Source organism: Cordyceps militaris (genome assembly GCF_000225605.1).
Source record: "Cordyceps militaris CM01 unplaced genomic scaffold CCM_S00002, whole genome shotgun sequence".
NCBI lineage: Eukaryota > Fungi > Ascomycota > Sordariomycetes > Hypocreales > Cordycipitaceae > Cordyceps > Cordyceps militaris.
This window is the reverse complement of record NW_006271970.1, coordinates 5,254,647-5,273,570: the sequence shown is the minus strand read 5'-3', so window position 1 is coordinate 5,273,570 and position 18,924 is coordinate 5,254,647. Positions and strand designations below refer to the sequence as shown.

Below are 18,924 nucleotides of genomic sequence, written 5' to 3'. Positions count from 1 at the left end.
CGCCAATGTCTCATTTCGCCCACTCCATCGGCACACGGCCCGATGAAGAAGGTTCTGTCTCTCATCGCACTCCGCCCATTCACATCGCCTTCCGCTATAGGGGGGGGGCGAGTTGCGCGCGTTCCCCAGCAGCGCTGACGCCAGAGTCCTACCAGCTAATTCCGATTGCCCGTTCTAGGAAGCTCACTCGCCCGGTCCTTGCAGGCTAAAAGGCTCGGCGGCTCCGTTCCTCTGTAAAAAACTCTCAGCCTGGTCCCACCAGCCCAAACCCCCGGCCGAGGTGAGGGGCGGCGCAGAATCTCGGTCGGACGCAGGACCCGGCGGCGGCGGCGCAACGCTAAAAAGTTTATTATCCATCCGTCGTGTTCCCACAGGCCGAATATGCAGCGTGCCCATGCTCGATAGGGCAGGTCAGCCCATAGACTTTATTACCCCCCAGGTGAAAGGGGTCGGCTACGGTGTGCAGTCTGCCATCAATCCCCCTTGGCCAAGAACCAGGCCACCAACCAGCGACGGACGTTTCTCGCTGTTCGCTGCTGCGTGGCGCGCCTCCTCATTTAGTCTTGGACCGGGGGGGAAGACGCAAGGCCAATCAGATACAGAGCCGGGGAGAGGTCATGGGGGAACGATACCAACGACTGCCAAAGGGACCTCGATGTTGTTACATCGCGCAACCGGCGCGGGCACAGGCTCATTCGTTGTCCGGATGACTTGGTCCTCGTGCATGTATATATAGTCCTCGCCAACCGCACATTTGCATGTAGATTCCCGTTCATCATTGCATCTTCCTCACAGCCTGTCTTGGTTGCTCTTATCCATCTCTCTACCTACCGTCTTATACCAAACAAGGCTCTCACTACACCACCAGCTCCCTCATACCCAACAAGAGCAATGCTTCTTTCTACCCGCCTCGTTGCCGCCGTTCTGGCCGCCCTACCCCTGGCCGCGGCCTACCCTCCGGAGCTCGCCCGCAGCACGCGCGAGTTCTGCCAGAGCGAGCCCAGCCCGGCGCTGCTCGCGCTGCACGAGAAGATTGTCACGGGCGACCAGCCGACGCTGGACAAGATTGCGCAGGGCGAGGAGATTATTGCCGACGCGCTCGCCAAGGGCGACGCCGGCCTGCACGGGCGCACCACCGGCATGACCGTCACCAAGCGGGAGACGGGCGAGCTGATAACCCTCGACGCGTGGTTCCACGTCGTCTACAACTCCAACTCGACCGCCGGCGGCTACATCCCGGTACGTTGCCCCCGCTCCCAATGATAGCTCTAGGAAGACAGCTAACACACCCCCCTCCCCGGCAGCCGGCCAAGCTCCAGGAGCAGCTCCAGGTGCTCAACAAGGCGTACGACCCGAGCAACCTCGGCTTCCGGCTCGTGGGCAGCACGTACACGGAGAACGCGGCGTGGGCCAACGACCCGGACGGCAACGAGACGCCGATGAAGACGGCGCTGCACCGGGGCGACTCGCGCACGCTCAACCTGTACTTTGTGCCGGGCCTCGGCAACGGCGGCGTCTGCGTCTTCCCCAACATGAACGCGTACGGCAACGAGGCGCTCGCGCTCGACGGCTGCATGGTCGGCACCTTTTCCCTGCCCGGCAACAAGGGGCCCTTCAACATGGGGCTCACCGCCGTCCACGAGGTCGGCCACTGGTTCGGCCTGCTGCACACCTTCCAGGGCGGCTGCGACGCCGTCCGCGGCGACTTCATCGCCGACACCCCCGCCGAGAGGACCGCTAATGTCGCCGTCTGCCCCGCCGGCCGCGACACCTGCCCGGAGCTGCCCGGCCTGGACCCGATTGAGAACTACATGGACTACTCCAACGAGTAAGTGAGCCTGGCGCATCGCGGGCCGCAGCGCATATACTGACCTGCATGATAGTGCTTGCTACAACACATTTACCCCCGGCCAGACCAGCCGCATGCGCTCGCTGCTGGCGCTGGTTCGTCTCGGGCCTCTTTCTTAAGGTCGAGAGATGGTGGCTGCGGTCTTGTACATATGAATAGGATGCTGCATGGTGGGCGAGCGAGGAAGCATTAGAGCGTGGTTGCATTTCACAGTGTGAGAAGGAGAGCATATTGATCGGATGTGGCATGTTGAGCGAGCGAGGAGGCAATAGAAGCAATAGAGCGAGTGGCTGCATTTACAATGGCGCGAGACGGGAAGCATATTGGCAGTCAATACATCATTTTTCACTTGATCCGGTTCCCGTACCGCGTTTCTATAAACAGATTCAGCGCCGCCACAAGTCTCACATGGAGCCGAGACTCGCGGTCGCCAGCAGAGACATTGTCCCGCAGCCAGCCACTGATACGCCGTGATGGCAGCCGTCGTGCATCCAGATGCACATCGCAAGACGAGGAGAGACATGCATCTTGGCCCACCAGCTGAGATACATGACGCACAATACACGTACATTATGCACGACGAACATTGGCCCCGTTCTGCAATCACTCTACCAGCTCCTCAACTATATCAGCCAGATCCATCTGCGAGCTATACTCCTGCCGGTTTCCAGTACATATTGGCGCCGCATATTGCTTCCTCATTCATTAAACCGTCTAGCCTCACGCACAGCATCCTCCAACAACATGCCCGTCTCCCACGCAGCGCCCGCTGCCGGAGCCGCCCGCCCGCCGCAGCTGCGCCGCAACCGCGCCCTGCTCACCATGGTGTCGATGGCGCTCGCCATCGCCGCTGTGCCGTACGGCATGGGCAGCGCGCTCTCAAGCGCGGCGCTCTACGGCGGCGGCCAGCTGTCCATGCTGGCAGGTCTTCTCGTCGTCGTCGTGCTCGACGGGTGCGTCGCCGCGTCGCTCGCCGAGCTCGCCTCGCGCTTCCCAAGCTCGTCGGGCGTCTACGACTGGTCCTACCGACTTCTCGCCTCCCCCAAGCCCGGCCGCCCCGCCGCCGCCGCCGCACCGCTCGCCTACATCACCGGCTGGTGCTGGCTCGTCGGCCACTGGACCGTCACGCTGTCGGTCAACTTTGGGCTCGCCTCGCTGCTCGCGGCGACCGTGTGCCTGTACGACGCGTCGTGGGCCGCCGCGCCCGCCTGGCAGCTGCTGCTCGTCTTCTACGCCGCGTGTCTCGCGACGCTAGTCCTGTGCGCCGTGGGCGACCCGCTGCTGCCGTACGTGGACGGCGTGGCCGCAGCCTGGAACCTGTTCACGCTCGTCGCGCTCGCGGCCGCCGTCGCCGCCACGGCGCACAGCGGGCGCCACCCGGCCGCCGTGGCGCTCGGCCACTACGACGGCTCCGTGTCCGGGTGGGGCGCGGGGGTTCTCCTTCTTTGTCGGGCTGCTGCCGCCGGCGTACACGTTCTGCGCGGTGGGCATGGTGGCGTCGATGGCGGAGGAGTGCGCCGAGCCGGCGGTGCAGGTGCCGCGGGCGATGGCGCTGTGCGTGCCGCTCGGCGGCGCCGCGGCGCTGCTGTTCGTGCTGCCGCTGTGCTTCACGCTGCCGCCGGCGGCGGAGCTGCTCGCGGCGACGCCGTACGGGCAGGCGCTGCCGGCCGTGCTGGCGCGGGTGCTGGGCAGCGCGGGGGCCGCGACGGCCGTCATGGCGCTCGTGCTGGGCGTCGCGCTCTTTTGCTCGGTGAGTATCACGACGGCGGCGTCGCGCTGCACGTGGGCGTTTGCGCGCGACGCGGGGATTCCGCTGCGGGGGGTGTGGGCGAGCACGACGGCAGGCCGGCCGCTGGCGGCGCTGGGGCTGGTCACCGCGGTGGAGATGCTGCTGGGGCTCGTGTATCTCGGGAGCACGAGCGCGTTTACGGCGTTTGTGTCGGTGGGCGTCATGGGGCTCGCTGTCGGGTACCTGGTGCCGATTGCGACGAGCTTGGTGATGGGCCGGCGCGAGGTGGCGACGGCAAGATGGCGCCTGCACCCGGTCGTCGGCGGCGTGGCCAATGTGGTCGCGGTGGTTTGGATCCTGTTTGAGCTGGTCTTGTTTAGCATGCCGCAGACGCTGCCGGTGACGCCGTCGTCGATGAATTATGCGTCGGTGGTGTTTGTTGGGTTTGCTGTTCTGAGCGCGGGGTGGTATTGCATGGCTGCCAGACGCGGTAAGTTGCTGGACTTGAGGCGATGGGAGTTGTATGATATCATGGCTAACTACGTGGTATGGGCAGACTTTAAAGGGCCGTCAGAAGAGAGTCGCATCAACTAACAGACTACGACGTTGGATGCCAGATCACCGATGGACGATAACGGTGGACAGAACAGACGATAACGGTGAACAGGAACAGACGATGGACTGGTTCATATTGTCATCAAAACATGTAACTTTTAATTATTTTTAAATATAAAATGTATCCGTATATCTAAACAGTCCGAGATGAAGGCTGGGCTGGGTCTATGCTGCATCAGCCAGAAGCGTGTCAGTACTGTTTCCAAAGACTGAACAAAAAACAGCAAGACTCACAAAAACCAAGCAAAATTAAACAACAATAACAAAGAAAGAAACTCCGGAAAGAAGATAAATAAACTGCTTTTAGCCAAGTACGCACGAGTCACGCCTGTGTGGTATATATGTCGTTAGATGTCATGAAATGGGCTGGGGGTAGGTATTCTGGGAGGTCAAGGCACGATGGGATTACGCAAGGAGCCAAAGGGCACTAGCTATTCAGTACGCGGCGAGCCAGTTGCCCCAGCCGAGCTGGGCGGCCTTTGCCCAGACGAGGAACACGGCAGAGGCGACGTAGACGCAGCCGGTGAAGACGATGAGCTGCTGGTAGTCGCCGTGGTTGGCCTGAACGATGCTGCCGGCAATGGGGATGCCGATGAGGCAGGCAAAGGAGACGACGGTGTACGTGGTGGCGTAGTAGCGGCCGTACTCCTGCGTCTTGCACATGCGGCCGATGCACACGGGCGAGATGGCGATGCCGGTGCCGCTCGCGAAGCCAAACAGCACGGCAAAGACGATGAGCCCGGCGCTCGTGTGGCCGAGCGGCAGCCACACGCAGAGACACGCGACGACGGAGAGCACGACGCTCAGCAGACAGGTGTTGAAGGCGCCGATGGCGTCGGCGTAGTACCCGGGCAGGCTGCGGCCGACGACGGAGCCGGCGTTCATGATGGGCACGAGGTGGTACGCGTACGCGGCGCCGAAGCCGTGGTGCAGCGCGTACGTGGACAGGTACGCGAGCGGGATGAAGAGCGCAAACTCGAGCAGGAAGATGGCCACGGTGGCGAGCGCAAACGGCCGCTGCCGGAAGATGCGCGGGTCCGGGTGCGCGGTCGCGTTCTGCGCGGGCGGCAGCCGCGCGCGCACGAGCAGCACGCCGACGGCGCCGCACACCAGACACACGAGCGCGAGCGCGCGCGTCGCCCACCCGTACCCGACGCGCGTAAACAGGTCCGTGAGCATGAGCGGGAAGATGATGCCGCCGAGGCCGCCGGCGCATGTCGCGAGGCCTGTGGCGAACCCGCGGCGCGCCTTGAACCAGTGCCCGACGGCGGCGATGCACGGCGTGAAGACGAGGGAGGTGCCGAGGCCGCCGAGGACGCCAAAGGCGAGGATGAAGTGCCAGAGCTCTGTGTGTCCCAATCAGCAAGTCGAGTCAATTCCCCACAGCCCGACGTCGAGCGAAGCGAGCAAAAAAAAAAAAAAAAAGGAAACACAACATACCCGTGCAGAAACTCATCGCCAGCATCGAGCACGTCACGCAAACGGCGCCGCAAATAGTCAGCCATCGCGGCCCATACTTGTCAAAAATAGGACCAAAGTAGACACCGCCGAAAAAGGCGAGAAAGGTGTAGATGGAAAAGATCCAGCCGACGGTGCCCTCGCTGTAGCCGCGGAGCTGGTGGTCGAGGGTGTAGGCCTGGAAGACGGCGATGCTGTTCATGAGGCCCATGGCGGAGAAGAGGGCGAAGAAGGCGCCGAGGACGACGGACCAGGCAGCCCATCCGCCTTCGGGGTAGGGTTCCTCAAACGAGGCCGACGAGGTGGTCTGCCGCTCGACGTCGTCGCTGCCGCTGCTGTTGCCGCCGCCGCTGGCTGGTTGGGCAGCGTCGGCGGCGAGGTTGCTGTGCGAGGCGCTGATGGGGGGCTCGACGACGCGGTAGACGGTGTCGGGCTGCTCGTGGATGACGCGCGAGTTGACCTGCTGAACGTCCATGGTGGTGTGTGTAGATGGGCTGCTTTCAACAGCATGAACAACAAGGACGGGCAGCAGCAGCAGCAGCCTGGGGTCAAGTCGGAGCTGGGTTCTCTTCCTGTATGGTAGGTAGCAAGTAGCAACAAGGAAGGGAACAAGTAATTATAGACCCCACGCCCAAGTAAAAAAAAGTCGATAGGTCAGTAATCGGTCTGAGTGGCCCATACATGTTCGTGGGGTCCAGCCTTTTTATGCCCATTGTTTGCCGCTGCTCGCCGGACGCCGCCGGACGAGGAAAGCCGTTGTCGGGGTGGAGCAAACAGCATGGATCGAGGAACTTTTTTTTTTTCTTTCCTTTTTTTACCCTGTTGTTTTCCGCTTCTGTGGCTTGGGCTAGACGAGCCAATTGGTTCAACTTTAAACCCAGGTTCGGGAATAAATAAAGGTGGCCAATATGGCAACCCAAGGCATCTCCCCTGGACCACCTGGGACTCGGTAGGGCGCGCACATCATGTTCTTTCTCCACCGCCACCCCCAATGTGTTGCATTCGCCAGAGACGACTCGGAAGCTTATTTTTTTCATATGGACCTCGGGGCTTATCTGATGATTCTGCTGCGAGGAGCCATCAGCCTTGGTTTTTCCGCCAAGCATCATGTACCTGTGGAGGGGTGGGCAGAACGCACTCGTGTCACCACGGGTATGCTGTGCGTTGTAATACAAGAAAAAGAGGAGAACAAGGTAAAAAGGCGGCAGTTGCTTCTTCTGCCGCTAGCGAAATTAACTTTGGCCGCACTCGCAGTCGGAACTGCAAGCCATCTAGCGCATCGCATCCATCACGATGCCATCAGCATCAACGACACCAACCAGCGGTCAAGCCGCCTCTTCTCTCCCCCCTGCCAAGCCTGGATATTCAATTCCAAATCCAGAATCTTCTTGATTCTCCACACATCCCCTATCTATCCGAGTTCGGTACACCGCACATACTTTGTCGACCTGCTGCGCCGGGAGCCAACACAGGGAGGGATCCATGTCGTCGCCTCGCTCGACACATCCATCACGGGTTGCAACGCATCGTCGGTATTCGCTATTCCATTGAATCATTACTTCATTCTTACTTCATTCTCTCAACTCAATATGCGTACTTGTAGCAAGTATTCAATCTAGAAATTGAGACAGCTTCATTGCCGCTTCCGTTTCCGTTCCCACCCATCCACAACCATCACACAAACTGAGCAACGCACATCTTTCTGATTCTCTCACAACTCAACCCCAGAGCCATAGCCCTACTCATTATACCACAACGCGCGGTAGTCCTTGTACTCAACATACGGCCTCGCAAAATCCGCGTCATACTCGTCCGCCACCCACCCCGCGCCCGGCAACAACACATCCCTCTGCCAACCAAACGGATTCTGGCCACTCTCATACAAAAACGTCCCAATCTCATCGCTAAACCACAATCCACGTCCCTCGACGTTGTTCTTGGCTTTTGCCAGCCCCATCGTCACCCGCGGCCGCGCCTCCGGCAGTCTATCCGCCCACTTCAGCTTCTCCCGCATCGTTTTCAGCAGCATCCCGTGGTTCTCGCGCCGTCCCATATCCAGCGGGCTAAAGATCAAAAAGCTCAGCTCCACGGTGCGCAGCGTCGCGGGGAGCGCGCCTAGCGCGTCCACCAGGTCCGGTACGCGCACCACAAACTTGGACAGCCCAAAGTGCCGCAGCGACGACCACGTGTCCAGCGGGAGCAACGACTTCAGAGGGAAAAAGCGCTGCGGGGAAGGAGACGCCGGGTCCAACTGCCCGTCGCCGCGCAGGCGAAAGTGCTTCAGATCGCGTGCCTCGGCAAGCAGGCTCTTGAGGAGGCCGTTTCCTAAAAGAGCAACGTCGTTGGGCTGCACGCCGGCGAGGAGGATCGGCAGATCGAGGCGCCGGAAACCCGGCTGGCGCAGGATCAAAGCCAGGTAGTCGCGCTCTTCGCACTCCTGCGCCAGCATGTACGGGCTGACGCCTGTATTGAGCGAGTGCACGTCCATGACCAGCTCCGGCACCGCGCTGCCGCCGTCTTGGACGCGCGTCGCGAGCGCCCGCAGCACCAGTACCAGACCCCTCCAGCGTGCCTTTTCGCGCTCGACAGAGTCTGCCGTCCAACCCGGGCTGGGCACCCACGGGAACAGCTCCTGCAGCAGCGTCTCCTGCAGCGGCCTCTCCTTGGATGTCGGCCAGCCGCGCGGCAGCGGGTAGTTGAAGCCGTACGGCAGATTGCGGATCATGGGTGTGTAGTACAGCGGCGTGTACAGGAACCCGTGCGTCGCGGGGGTAATAGTGATGCGCTCCAGCGCCGGAAACGCTGCGAGGCCGTCCACCAGAGCCTGCATATCCTCCCCAGTCTCCATCGACGCCTCCTGCGCCCGCAGCAGGTCCCGGTAATGCTGGTAGGTCTGTTCCACCGGGGGCTCTGCGGCCCGCTGCGCATCCCGTGCCGCGCGCCCCGCCACGTTGCCTGAATCGTTGGCGTGGCGGCCGCGCAGCTCCAGCCGGTTCCTCTGGCGGCGAAGGCTAAACCACATCATCATGGGCTCTGGATCCGAAGAGTACACGCCGTGGCTGCCCGGCGAAACCTGCTGGTTGTCCGACGCCTCGAGGCCTCGCTGGATCGCATTATCCGAGGCGCTTATGTCTCTCTCCTCCTGGTTGGTGGTGTCGTTGAAGCAGTCCCGGCGCCGGGTTATATCTGGGAGGCGCGCGTCGTCGACGACAATCTCGCGAACGCCGAGGCGGAAAGTCGGGTGCGCGGCGACGGCACGGAACACGGCGAGATTGCTCGGATCCGGCGAGAGAAAGACACGGGTGAAGCGCGGCGGCACGGCGTGGCAGAGGGACGGCGCAGCGAGGCGCAGGGACTTGATGTCCGAGTTGGGCAGGTGCTGGCAGATGCCGGCAAGAATCTCCGAGGGAAAGTCGAGGAGCAGCAGACGTTTGCCTGTAGTGGCTTCCGGGTCGGACGCCATGGTGTGTTGCGTAAAAGAGACTGAGAATCAGGGGAGCTTGTATGGGACGAGCTTGCTCGATGCTGAAGACCTTGGTGTTGTAGACGACTTGCTATCGAGCAAGCACTCTTGCGCGTTTAAATGACGACGACTTGCTATCGAAATATGCTATCGAAATGTACCAGATGCTGGAAAAATTTCTTGTAGAGATATGATAATCTGTTGCCGAGTCTGTACCTCGATGAATGCATGCTGTTAGCCCGCTGCCCGCACAACCAGCGTGCACCGTGAATAGAGGGAGAAGCAAACACGTACCAAAGCTTATTTTTAACAAAACATAACACGCCGAATATGGACTGGTGACTCGACGTTGTTTTCAAAGCAAAAAGTCCTTTTTGCTAGGCAGCAAAGCCACGGCTGGGGTTGCTCTTGGCCCGCGCGTTTGTAGTTGGTGAATGAAGGAAGTTGCTTTAAAGCTGGGCGAGGGATTGCGGGGTTGTACCATCAGGCACATCTGAGCAAACACTTCAGGCAGCAGTCGTTGGTTCCACGACGCATGTAACAATTTGAACATGATTAATTATTCTCTTTTCTAAATAACTAACATTACTCTGTTCTATGCTTACAATTTCTTTCTTCTGCCCGTATCAATACGCCCTTTTGCCTCGTGCTATTGCCTGCCTGGGGCCAGCCTCCACGCCCGCAGCGGCAGGGCTTGGAGCTGTCGCACCTTGGGCTTAATGTACCAGAAAAAGGTGACGGCGCCAAAGATCACGCACAGGACATTGACCCAGTAGTAGCCGTCGCGCGTCATCTGGCACACGCCGCCGCCGTCTTGGCATCGCTCCTTTTCAGCCTGGACGGCGCAGGAAAACGCCTCCGTCACCAGCGTGCCCTTGAGCTTGGCGCTGCTGGTGTGCTTGCCGGGGTGGCAGGTGGCTACCGTAAAGACGTCGACGAGGCGCAGCACAAAGTAGCGAGGGAATGTGCCTCCCAGGTTGGAGACGGTGGCGAGCAGCGTCATGTAGGTGCCGCCGATGACGGGGTCCGAGACCTTGGCGTGGAAGGCTGAGACGGCGACAAACATGATGGTGTTGGTAAAGGTCGAGATGATGTGCGAGAGGATGACAGTGACAAGGTACCAGGTCGTGACGCCCTCGGCGGGGAAGATAGCCACGGTGAGCTGCGCCAAAAGGGCAGCACCGAGACGGCCGACAAAGCCCCAGCCCCAGAGTCTCATGGCACCGTATTTTTGCGACCACATGCCTGCATAGTAGCCCAGGCCAATCTCAAAGGGGAAATCAATCAGAACCGTCAGGGCCATGTTGTCCTTGCCAAAGCCCTTGTCGAGAAGCTTGAGGTTGGTGACGCCGTCATTGGCCTGGAAGCCAATCTTGGCAATGAGATGGACAATGATGATGGTCTGCACGTTCTTGAGCTTGAGGATGCCCCACATGATCTTGTAGACCTCCCAGACACCCTCCTCGTTTTGCGACTTTTCCTCGCGCTTGATAAAGCCGAGACCGATGGTGACAAGAATATACATCCAGCCCCAAAACGTCAGGTAGCCACCGAGCGAGACGAGACCGTCGTCCGAGGGGACGGCTCGGAACCACTTGTTGGCAAAGTCAGAGGCGTTGAGGGCGAGGAAGACAGTGTAAGACATGAAATGGCCGGCAGTCAGGCCGACGGTCTGCGCAGTCGACGCGTACGAAACGTTGCCAGGGCTCAGCAGAGTCAGAGCCCAGCCGTCAACAGCGATGTCCTGGGTGGCGCACATGAGGACCAGGAAGAACCACCAGAGCATAAAGGACCAGACGGTGGGGCCGCCGGGCTTACCAGTAGTCGCCAACATGCCCTCGACGTGGCCACCGAGCCAGAGCATGCCAAAGCCGGAGAGGAACTGGATGGGGACGATCCACGTCTTGCGGCGGCCAAACCGGGGGCTCCATACGGCGTCGACAAACGGGCTCCAGAGAAGCTTGAGCGAGTAGGGGTAGGACGCCAGCGTGAAGACGCCAATCTCGGTGTACGACATGTGGTTCTTGAGTAGAAAGGGGACGGAGCCCATGGCGAGGCCCATGGGGATGCCCTGGAGAAAGTAGAGTAGGACGAGGAGCATAAAGTTGCGCTGGTCCTGCAGCGGCAGCTGGAAGAAGCCGGCATCGTTGGCCGCCGGCGACTTGGGTACGGGGTCGTCGAGGGAGAAGGACTCGCGGGCCATGTAGTTGGAGGTGAGGGAGGCGGCATCGTTGGCGGCGGCCTTGCGGCGCATCTCGACGCCGGCGTTCATGGTGCCGTTTTTCTTGTTGCGGCGCGGCGTGGCTACTTTGCCGTTGATGTCGCCGTTGATGTCGCCGTTGATGTCGCTGTTGACGTCGACGTTGGTGTCGCCGTTGGTGTCGCGGCCGGTGTTGATGGACAAGGGCGAGGCGCTCTTCTCCCCGTGCGACCTCCGCTGTCGCGCTCTGGCCCCCATAGGAAGAAACGGCCGCGGATCGGATAGAGGGCGCAGGGGTGGCAGGTCCCAGGCTCAGACCTGTGTGGTGTGTATGTTTGCTTTTTCGCGTATCAAAAATTCGACAACGGAGCTGTTGGGAACAAGTATATGTTTCAATCGGGCGTGGAATGAGAGTGAAGAATAGTAAATGGTAGTTTTGTGCGGCGTGTAGAGCGGGTTGGTCTCGTTGTCGTTAACGGAACCGTAATGGAAGGCGGGTGGTGGATGCTGCTGTCTGGACGTCTGACAAGCGGCAACAGCCTCGCAATGGAACAAGAGTCGAAGCGGCCAAAAAAATGTCCAAGAGAAAAGAGATGGAAAAGAGTGTAGAGTCGAACTGGCGACGAGAAAGCCGGTCGATGGCGAAGCGGGCAAGCTGTTGCCTTGCTGGCGCGCTCCGGGTTGTCGGGGCGTGGCGACGCTACCGTGGCCTCAAGGGCTTACAAATTTTGGGAGAACGAAGCTCCGTCGTGACTCGGTCGTGGGTGGCGTCGGCTTGAGCTGTTGGCGAGCGGAGAGTGCCCAACCAACGGGCAATGCAGGAAGCAAAGGAAAAAAATCGAATAGAATGGAAGAAGAAAAGGCGACGCAAGGAGGAATCAAAAACGCCCCATGAGAGGAGAAGAGCAAGGGAACTTGTCTGAGGAGCAAAGCACTTTGAATCGTGAGGCTTGTTTTGAGGGGGACTTCGAGAACCTCAGAGGACCTCCCCCAGGGGCCCCGCATTCAGGGCCCCTGGATGTGTACCTGAAGCAGTACCTTTTTGGGCAGCCACTCGACTCGGCTTTGGCGGACAGCCTAGCTCAGACACTTTGTACTCTGTACCTGTCAAACACACCAGGTGCATCATTATAATAAGTGTGTCACGGCTATTATTAAACAACTCTGTTTAAATTAGAAAGCACTTATAGATACCTGCTGCATTTTCCTCCCCTGCCCAGCATCGCAGGCAGCCCTCAGCCCTGTCTCCCCCGCCACCGCAGCCAAGGCCGTGGGGCGCTCCCCAGCTTGCAACTCTTATCTTATCGCCACCCGCGTCCCGTCCGCCAACAACACGCGACTCATCATCGCGACAACATCATCCACCACTCCAATCCGAGTTTAGCCGCCTCCTCCAGAAACCCCGATGCTGTCATGGAGGAGCAAGAAAACCCCAGACCACAGGTCGATCCCCTCGACAAGGAAATCGCTTCATTAAAAAAGAGAGGTACGCACACCCTCCGCTGTTCCCATCTCCCGTTGGTCGCCGTCCCAAGCTAACGCAGCTTCACTTGACCACACCAGTCGCCGCCATGCAGAAACGCCTCCAAATCGAATGCTGCACCATTCTCTCCTCCACGCCGATCCAAAACATGATCCAAGAAACCTCCTTCTCCACCACCAGCAACACCACCTCGTCGCTGTTCAAATCGGCGCAGACCCCCGACGCCGCCGCCGCCTCCCTCCAGAAGCGCTCCGCCCAGCAGGCCGCCTACATGCAGCAGTGCGCCTACCGCATCGCCACGCCCGTCACCGCCTTCAAGATCCGCGACCCGGATCCGCACGCCGTCGACGCCGGCCACGTCCTCGGCCTGCGCTTCGAGGTCATGTCCCAGGGCCACTTCCTGCGGCCGTACTACGTCATGCTCAACCGGCCCTGGCCCGCGTCCCCCGCGCACCTGCGCGTCCACCGCCACACCGTGCCGCCCGCCGTCCCCGTCGGCGGCCTCGCCACCCGCTACCTGCCCCCGCCGCGCGCCGCCGACGCCGCGCAGGCGCAGACGGCCCAGGACCTCGATCGCTTCGCGCGCGCCCTGCGCCGCGAGATTATGCGCTTCCACAACCGCCTCGGCCTCACGGCGGACCTGCGAAAGACGCTCGGCTTGCAGCGCAAGGGTCGCGCGGAAGAGACGCTGACGGACAGGCACGTGGTCGAGGCCGGCATTGCGGATGTGGAAGCCAAGCACGTCAAGCTCGCCTGGGCCGATGGGCGGAGTGGACGCATCTTGATGGACCAGGATGGCAAGGTGGAAAAGTTTGTCGTGTTTGGGCCAGAGGGACGGGATTGGCGGATGACGCGGTTGGTTTTTGACACGGGGGATGGCGTGGATGACATTGCGAGGAAACTGCGGCGATATGCCGGGACTTGATGCACCAAAGGGAAATAAATGTATATAAAAAATGTATGTAAAATAGTAACGTATAGACGATTTATGACCCAGCTACGTCGAATCACTTCTGAACCCTATGGACCCGTGTACAATGACTCTAGTCCCTAGGCAAAGCCCAGCCATGGGCAAGGCGTGCTACGTGACCAACATGACACGATAAGACTTACTATAACAGGCACATATAATGTCACAACCGAAGACACGTGAAAACCACTTTCATTATTAGAGAATTTAAAGTACAGTAGAATCAAGGCCAACCCCCAAATGCCTTTTTAAAAACAAAATCGTTGCCCCAATCACGCCAGTTCCCCAAATCTCCCACTGGCAAGACCGCCCCGTAGGTTTGTAAATAAGTAAAAAAGAATGTCCACAAAGAAAAGTGCCTCCCAGGTATGAAACAGTGTAATGTGTTTCCTGCAGGTTGTGCTCTGCCAGGTATGTTGCCTCGTAAACCGAGTTGTCTTTAGATTCCTTGGTAGCCGATTTACAGAAGAGCAGCAATGGCAGCGACCGCAGCAAAGAGGCCGATCTGAACCTGCGCACCGCCGTTGACGATGACGGGGGGCTGGGTGAATGTGTTGTTGCCGCCCTGCACCGGGGGCGCGATGGAGACCGGGGGAGACGGGGCCTTGGTGGTCTGGGGAGGCAAGACGCCAGTCGACCAGATGGGGGCCTGGGTCTGGGGGGGCGGCACAGCAGTGGTGGTCTCGGGGCAGGGGGTCTCCGTCACGGCGGACTCGGTGCTGGTGAAGACGGGGACGACGGGGGTCGGGGTGGCAGTGGCGGTGTTGGTGGCCGGGCAGATGGTGGTGGTGACGGTGGTGATGGCCGTGGTGCGGGCCGGGCAGTCGGTGACGGTGGGCGCGCAGTCAATGACGGTCTTGGTGACGACGCTGGTCGCCGTCGACGTGGTCCAGGTGTGGTGGCCAAACTGGCACTCGTCGCACGGGTGCACGTAGTGCCAGTCCTCGTCGGTGGCGTCGCAGCCGTCCATGTCGACGTCGGGGTGCGACGGGTGCCAGGTGTTGGTGCGGTCCGCGGGCGGCGGGTACTTGGGGCCGAGCGAGGCCGAAATCTCGATGCCGGCCGGCAGCTTGATCTTGGCGTCGAGCCCGGTGTTGCCGAGGAGGCCGTCGGTGCTAGGCACCGCGCCGTTGGCGCCGCCGAGGAGGTTGTCCGTGTTGGGCACGCCGGCGTTGTTGCCGAGGAGGCCGTCGACGAGGCCCGGGTGGGCGATGACGACGGAGACGAGGGCGGCGGCGACAGCAAAGGACTTCATCTTGATTGGATTTAGGAGGGTGTGAGGAGTTTGGAAAGGGCTTGAAGAAAAGGGTATGAAGCGAGCGTGTAGAACTAGAAAAGAGTGTATGGGTGAGAGTTCTGAGTATTCAAGCCAAAGTCCTTGTTGTTGTTGAGAGCGAGAGTGAGTCGGGGGAGATGGCGGGATGAGAGACGGCTTAAATAACTGATCTGCTGAGATTCAAACAAACTAGGAAAGTCTTTCTGGATCCCTTGGACCTCCCCTATCGCCTGCCGCGTCCGTCTCTCCCTCTGTCCCTCGCAGCTGCATATCAAGTTACAATGCCGCTCGCCCCCTCGACGGGGTATAGCTCTGATTCATGGGGAAATGAGGAACAGAAACAAGACATGGCAGATGCAAACAGGCACCCTTTGTCATTACCCAACTCCACTTGGTTCCCTTTGACATTGTTGCTTCGGCCTTTTCAGGGTTGGGCGAGGTCCTCCAGTCTGCCCCAGCTTTTTACACAATGTCTTGCCAATCCTAGGCATCGGCCAAGGGCTCCATCGAAGTACATAGAGGGCCCCGGCGCAAATGCCGCCCGTTTTGCCAGGGCCGTTGTCCGGCATATCGGATCGCGCCACCCTGCCAGGAAGTTCAACTGGGACCTGCGTTAGTAGCGGCATTATGCACACCTGCGCTGAGCAAAAAGCATCGTTGACCGCGTGTTCATGTTGCGTGTTGCGTGTTGCACAGTATACTCGTATAGGGAAGTGCCGATCCCTCCCTGTCTGGACTTGTCCCCTGTCATGCCATCTCCGCACCCAACTCGTGTAAGTGAAGTGGGAAAGCAAAGTAGTTATTTTTCAGAGGACTTTTCTTTTGCCTTTGGCGAAGAAATCGGCTTGCTTCTTCTCTCGCTCCCCTCGTCTTTGATAACAACATCACCATTATTCATTATTATGCCAGCTTTGACTTGCCCGTACTTCGTAGTACGCCGTTACCGCCTTTGAAGGGGGGCAAGTTAATATGTCTCAGGCACCAATTTCCAGCTTCGAGACGGAACAAGAACAAGCTCCGACCCGTGAGCAGGGTTGCCGCACCGTATTGTTCCCACACTGTGTCTCGAACCCCCTTTGGAAAAACACGAGAAATCGGTCAACTGCCAGAAAATCTTGCCTGATCGTGGTCGAAAAAGCAACTACCGACAGGGGCTTCCGCACGCCAATACACAACTAGCGGCTGGCTCCAAGACAAGGGCAGCAGCGCCGCAACAACAAACATGTAAAAAGAAACGTGCCCGAGTTAATTTGTACTTCTTCTCTTCTAGACGACCGCTCATGTCTCGTCTAGCTGTCAAGACCGCCGTGAGGCTGTGCTTCCTTCTGCGCTTTTGCCCTGCGTTGTTTCAACGCCACTCGAGAGAATCCTCCCTCAACCGCAGTCAATGCAACTCCTGTTGTTTGTCTGTTCTTCTGTTCATTGTTGTGCTGTTGCCGTCCGAGTAAAAGATCCGGCATGACTCGTGACTGTCACAGTCTCGAAAGCAAGCAGATATCTCCGAGATGGACAAAGACTTGTAACCGCGATGTACTGGTAGGAGAACGAGATTACCCATCTCTGTATTTTACTTCTCATGAGCTGCTGGGCAATATGAAAAAGCCACCACACCCTTTTACCAGTCCAAAGCCTTGTTCGTTTTTTGCACGAGACCCGATCTGGCTTGCTCATCTGAGATTACTTCCACTCGCGGGCCCGCCTCATCGCGCAAGATATCGAGCTGGATATGCCACCGCTGCACCTGCTCGTCAACGATGGCCGTCCACTTGCTGATCAAGGGATGTGCCTCCGCCACGTCGGAAAACAGCACCTCCCCTCCCGTATCTTGGGGGTTGTTGACTGGATACGTCCAGTTTCCGTCGGGTGCCCAGTAGTCGGCGCTAAAAATATGCCTGGTGCTGAGCTCCTCGCGGGCCTGACCGAGGAGCCGCGCCGCGTCCGCCGATTCCTCGCTGCCGAGGGGCTCCAGCGCGTTGCTGATGCCCTCGACGAGGCCGATGAGATGCCCGGCCCTTTGACCAATCGTGGCACCCAAGCTGAAGCCCTCGTCAAAGCCCGGCTGTATGCTGGCCTCCTTCGCCACCGACACACCCTCCCTATAGCCTGATGTGCTGTGCTCTGCCTGCAAACGACTCATGTCCGTCGGGTGTGTGGACTCGGGTACCCGCGACACGACGTTGGGCGCATCGTCGTCGCCGGCGTCGTCCGCGCCAAAGACATCGTCTAGAGGGTCCGAGGGAGCAGCCACAAGGGCGTCCGGGCCGATCTCGTCAGCCTGATGTCGCCCCTGCGAGAAGTGGGAATCCTCCGCGGAGAGATCTCTCGCCTGCTGGTGCATTTTTATTAACGCCGTTCCCTGGCCCACCGATCTATGACAAGGCGCAAGGAGATGCAAATAAGTAAGGTGGTTAAAAAAAATCTGGAGATACTGCTTCTGTGGATGCGGGCTTGGTCCGTACAGTAAGAATAGCCTCACATCTGTAGCTGTCTCGCACTGTGAAATATGCCGTTTGCGGCGACGCTTCACAGTGCGCAGAACCCTCGGTAGTATTGTATTCTTTTTTCTTGTCATTCCCTTGATATTTATCGTTCTTTATCTACAATTATGCTCACTTTTCATTTTGTTTATGATTACTTTTTTTTTTCCGTCTCTTACCTCTATCATTTTGATTCATAACTAGGTACCATGCCGAGCTAGACTAATACATCCCTGCATCACAATCCCTCCCTCGATTCTGCTTTCTTTTTGCTTATTAGACACTCTATGTAATACATTATAGTAAACACCCGAACGGATCTACTCCAAGACATACCCATTACCTCGCCAAGCGGGCTCCATGCCTGCCTCAGGTCGATCTTTGCGAACCAGGCAGCCGAGCCAATGACTTGCTCAATTGTGAGTATTTCAGAGTACAGACAAGACGCATAGTCTTTCAAACACCATGTAGAGTCTAAAACTACAGTGCATATCAGAGTTTGTACCGTATTGACTATTGACGAAGATAGAACGATGATTGTCCTGTACTTGCCTATTTTCCGAACTATAGCAGGAAATCGGCGAGGTCGTTGCCGCGTGTAATTACGCCGCGCATAACACCGTCGTTTTAATTATTTGGAATGAAAGAACCTTGCCCATCATTGCGAATGACAGGGTAGAGTTCATCGCTTCCATACAGTCTATTTTGGCCGACTAAGTTATACCAGTGCCTACCGAATTGTTGTTGCGAGATTGTGAGCTAAATTACCTGGATTGCGACCGCCCAGGTGCCTCTTCCAAGCCAGCCAATCCCATTTGGGAAGCGAAATCCGTCATCATATTACCCTATAGCTGGGCACAACAAGGTGAACGGATAGCGATGAAGACAATGGACACACTACCTTGCCCTAGTTTGCCGAGCGTGGCCATCATTATTAGAGCTAGAGCTGTGCGAAAGCTTGTTTATTTCAAAAACAGGAAAAGGATGGCGTATGAACAATTGGGTTGGAATATTACTAGTTGTACTAGCTACATTCCCCAGGACCACCGACCAAAAACAAAGGATGAACCTGCACCCTTCACATGTAATCACGCCAACTAAATATCACGCTGTATTAGAAGGCTCTTCATGTCAACCCAACGACAGGCAATCCTCATCCACTTTATACATAAAGTACCGCCGTGTCGTCAGATGGTATGAGTTCTACTGGCAAGAAGACCACCACTCACTCGACTTCTTGCAAGTAAATGGGGCCTGGCACCCGGTCGGTCCATTGTATCCTTGCCCGCCGCACTACGCACTGTTAGCATCGAACTCGCTATAAATTCATTGACCAAAAAAAGCTTACCTGACCCCATTGAGGCACTGTGCCAGTTGGGGACGAACCCGGCGGCGAAGAGCTGG

General features: G+C 58.5%; 10 protein-coding genes across 10 annotated transcripts in view; 4 read left to right on the top strand and 6 right to left on the bottom strand.

Annotated features, from left to right (window-relative positions):
* Window positions 1-891: 891 nt before the first annotated feature.
* On the top strand, window positions 892-1,968 carry CCM_03596 (metalloprotease 1; the record flags this gene model as incomplete). Its single annotated transcript, XM_006668747.1, has 3 exons — window positions 892-1,239; window positions 1,305-1,828; window positions 1,884-1,968. The coding sequence occupies 3 exons, from the start codon at window positions 892-894 to the stop codon at window positions 1,966-1,968; spliced, it is 957 nt and encodes a 318-aa protein (XP_006668810.1).
* A 430-nt stretch (window positions 1,969-2,398) lies between these two features.
* On the top strand, window positions 2,399-3,943 carry CCM_03595 (amino acid/polyamine transporter I; the record flags this gene model as incomplete). The annotated part of the gene is made up of 1 exon (XM_006668746.1): window positions 2,399-3,943. One exon carries the CDS (start codon window positions 2,399-2,401, stop codon window positions 3,941-3,943), a length of 1,545 nt encoding a protein of 514 aa, XP_006668809.1.
* Window positions 3,944-4,628: 685 nt separating this feature from the next.
* CCM_03594 (MFS monocarboxylate transporter, putative) lies at window positions 4,629-6,126 on the bottom strand (the record flags this gene model as incomplete). The annotated part of the gene is made up of 2 exons (XM_006668745.1): window positions 4,629-5,539; window positions 5,634-6,126. 2 exons carry the CDS (start codon window positions 6,124-6,126, stop codon window positions 4,629-4,631), a joined length of 1,404 nt encoding a protein of 467 aa, XP_006668808.1.
* A 757-nt stretch (window positions 6,127-6,883) lies between these two features.
* CCM_03593 (uncharacterized protein) lies at window positions 6,884-9,114 on the bottom strand (the record flags this gene model as incomplete). Its single annotated transcript, XM_006668744.1, has 4 exons — window positions 6,884-6,911; window positions 6,971-7,062; window positions 7,091-7,190; window positions 7,436-9,114. The coding sequence occupies 4 exons, from the start codon at window positions 9,112-9,114 to the stop codon at window positions 6,884-6,886; spliced, it is 1,899 nt and encodes a 632-aa protein (XP_006668807.1).
* Window positions 9,115-9,763: 649 nt separating this feature from the next.
* On the bottom strand, window positions 9,764-11,572 carry CCM_03592 (acetyl-coenzyme A transporter 1; the record flags this gene model as incomplete). Its single annotated transcript, XM_006668743.1, has 1 exon — window positions 9,764-11,572. The coding sequence occupies one exon, from the start codon at window positions 11,570-11,572 to the stop codon at window positions 9,764-9,766; it is 1,809 nt and encodes a 602-aa protein (XP_006668806.1).
* A 1,155-nt stretch (window positions 11,573-12,727) lies between these two features.
* Window positions 12,728-13,722, top strand: CCM_03591 (Centromere protein Cenp-O; the record flags this gene model as incomplete). The annotated part of the gene is made up of 2 exons (XM_006668742.1): window positions 12,728-12,800; window positions 12,878-13,722. The coding sequence occupies 2 exons, from the start codon at window positions 12,728-12,730 to the stop codon at window positions 13,720-13,722; spliced, it is 918 nt and encodes a 305-aa protein (XP_006668805.1).
* A 505-nt stretch (window positions 13,723-14,227) lies between these two features.
* On the bottom strand, window positions 14,228-15,022 carry CCM_03590 (uncharacterized protein; the record flags this gene model as incomplete). The annotated part of the gene is made up of 1 exon (XM_006668741.1): window positions 14,228-15,022. The coding sequence occupies one exon, from the start codon at window positions 15,020-15,022 to the stop codon at window positions 14,228-14,230; it is 795 nt and encodes a 264-aa protein (XP_006668804.1).
* A 302-nt stretch (window positions 15,023-15,324) lies between these two features.
* CCM_03589 (uncharacterized protein) lies at window positions 15,325-16,166 on the top strand (the record flags this gene model as incomplete). Its single annotated transcript, XM_006668740.1, has 3 exons — window positions 15,325-15,655; window positions 15,753-15,816; window positions 15,977-16,166. 3 exons carry the CDS (start codon window positions 15,325-15,327, stop codon window positions 16,164-16,166), a joined length of 585 nt encoding a protein of 194 aa, XP_006668803.1.
* Window positions 16,167-16,658: 492 nt separating this feature from the next.
* Window positions 16,659-17,381, bottom strand: CCM_03588 (ABC1 domain containing protein; the record flags this gene model as incomplete). The annotated part of the gene is made up of 1 exon (XM_006668739.1): window positions 16,659-17,381. One exon carries the CDS (start codon window positions 17,379-17,381, stop codon window positions 16,659-16,661), a length of 723 nt encoding a protein of 240 aa, XP_006668802.1.
* Window positions 17,382-18,745: 1,364 nt separating this feature from the next.
* CCM_03587 (chitinase 3 precursor, putative) overlaps window positions 18,746-18,924 on the bottom strand; it is a gene marked incomplete at both ends in the record, with an annotated part of 1,606 nt that continues 1,427 nt past the window's right edge. Inside the window, 2 exons of the mRNA XM_006668738.1 lie at window positions 18,746-18,813; window positions 18,869-18,920. Coding sequence (XP_006668801.1) covers window positions 18,746-18,813; window positions 18,869-18,920 — 120 coding nt within the window. The remainder of the gene's footprint in view (window positions 18,814-18,868; window positions 18,921-18,924) is intronic.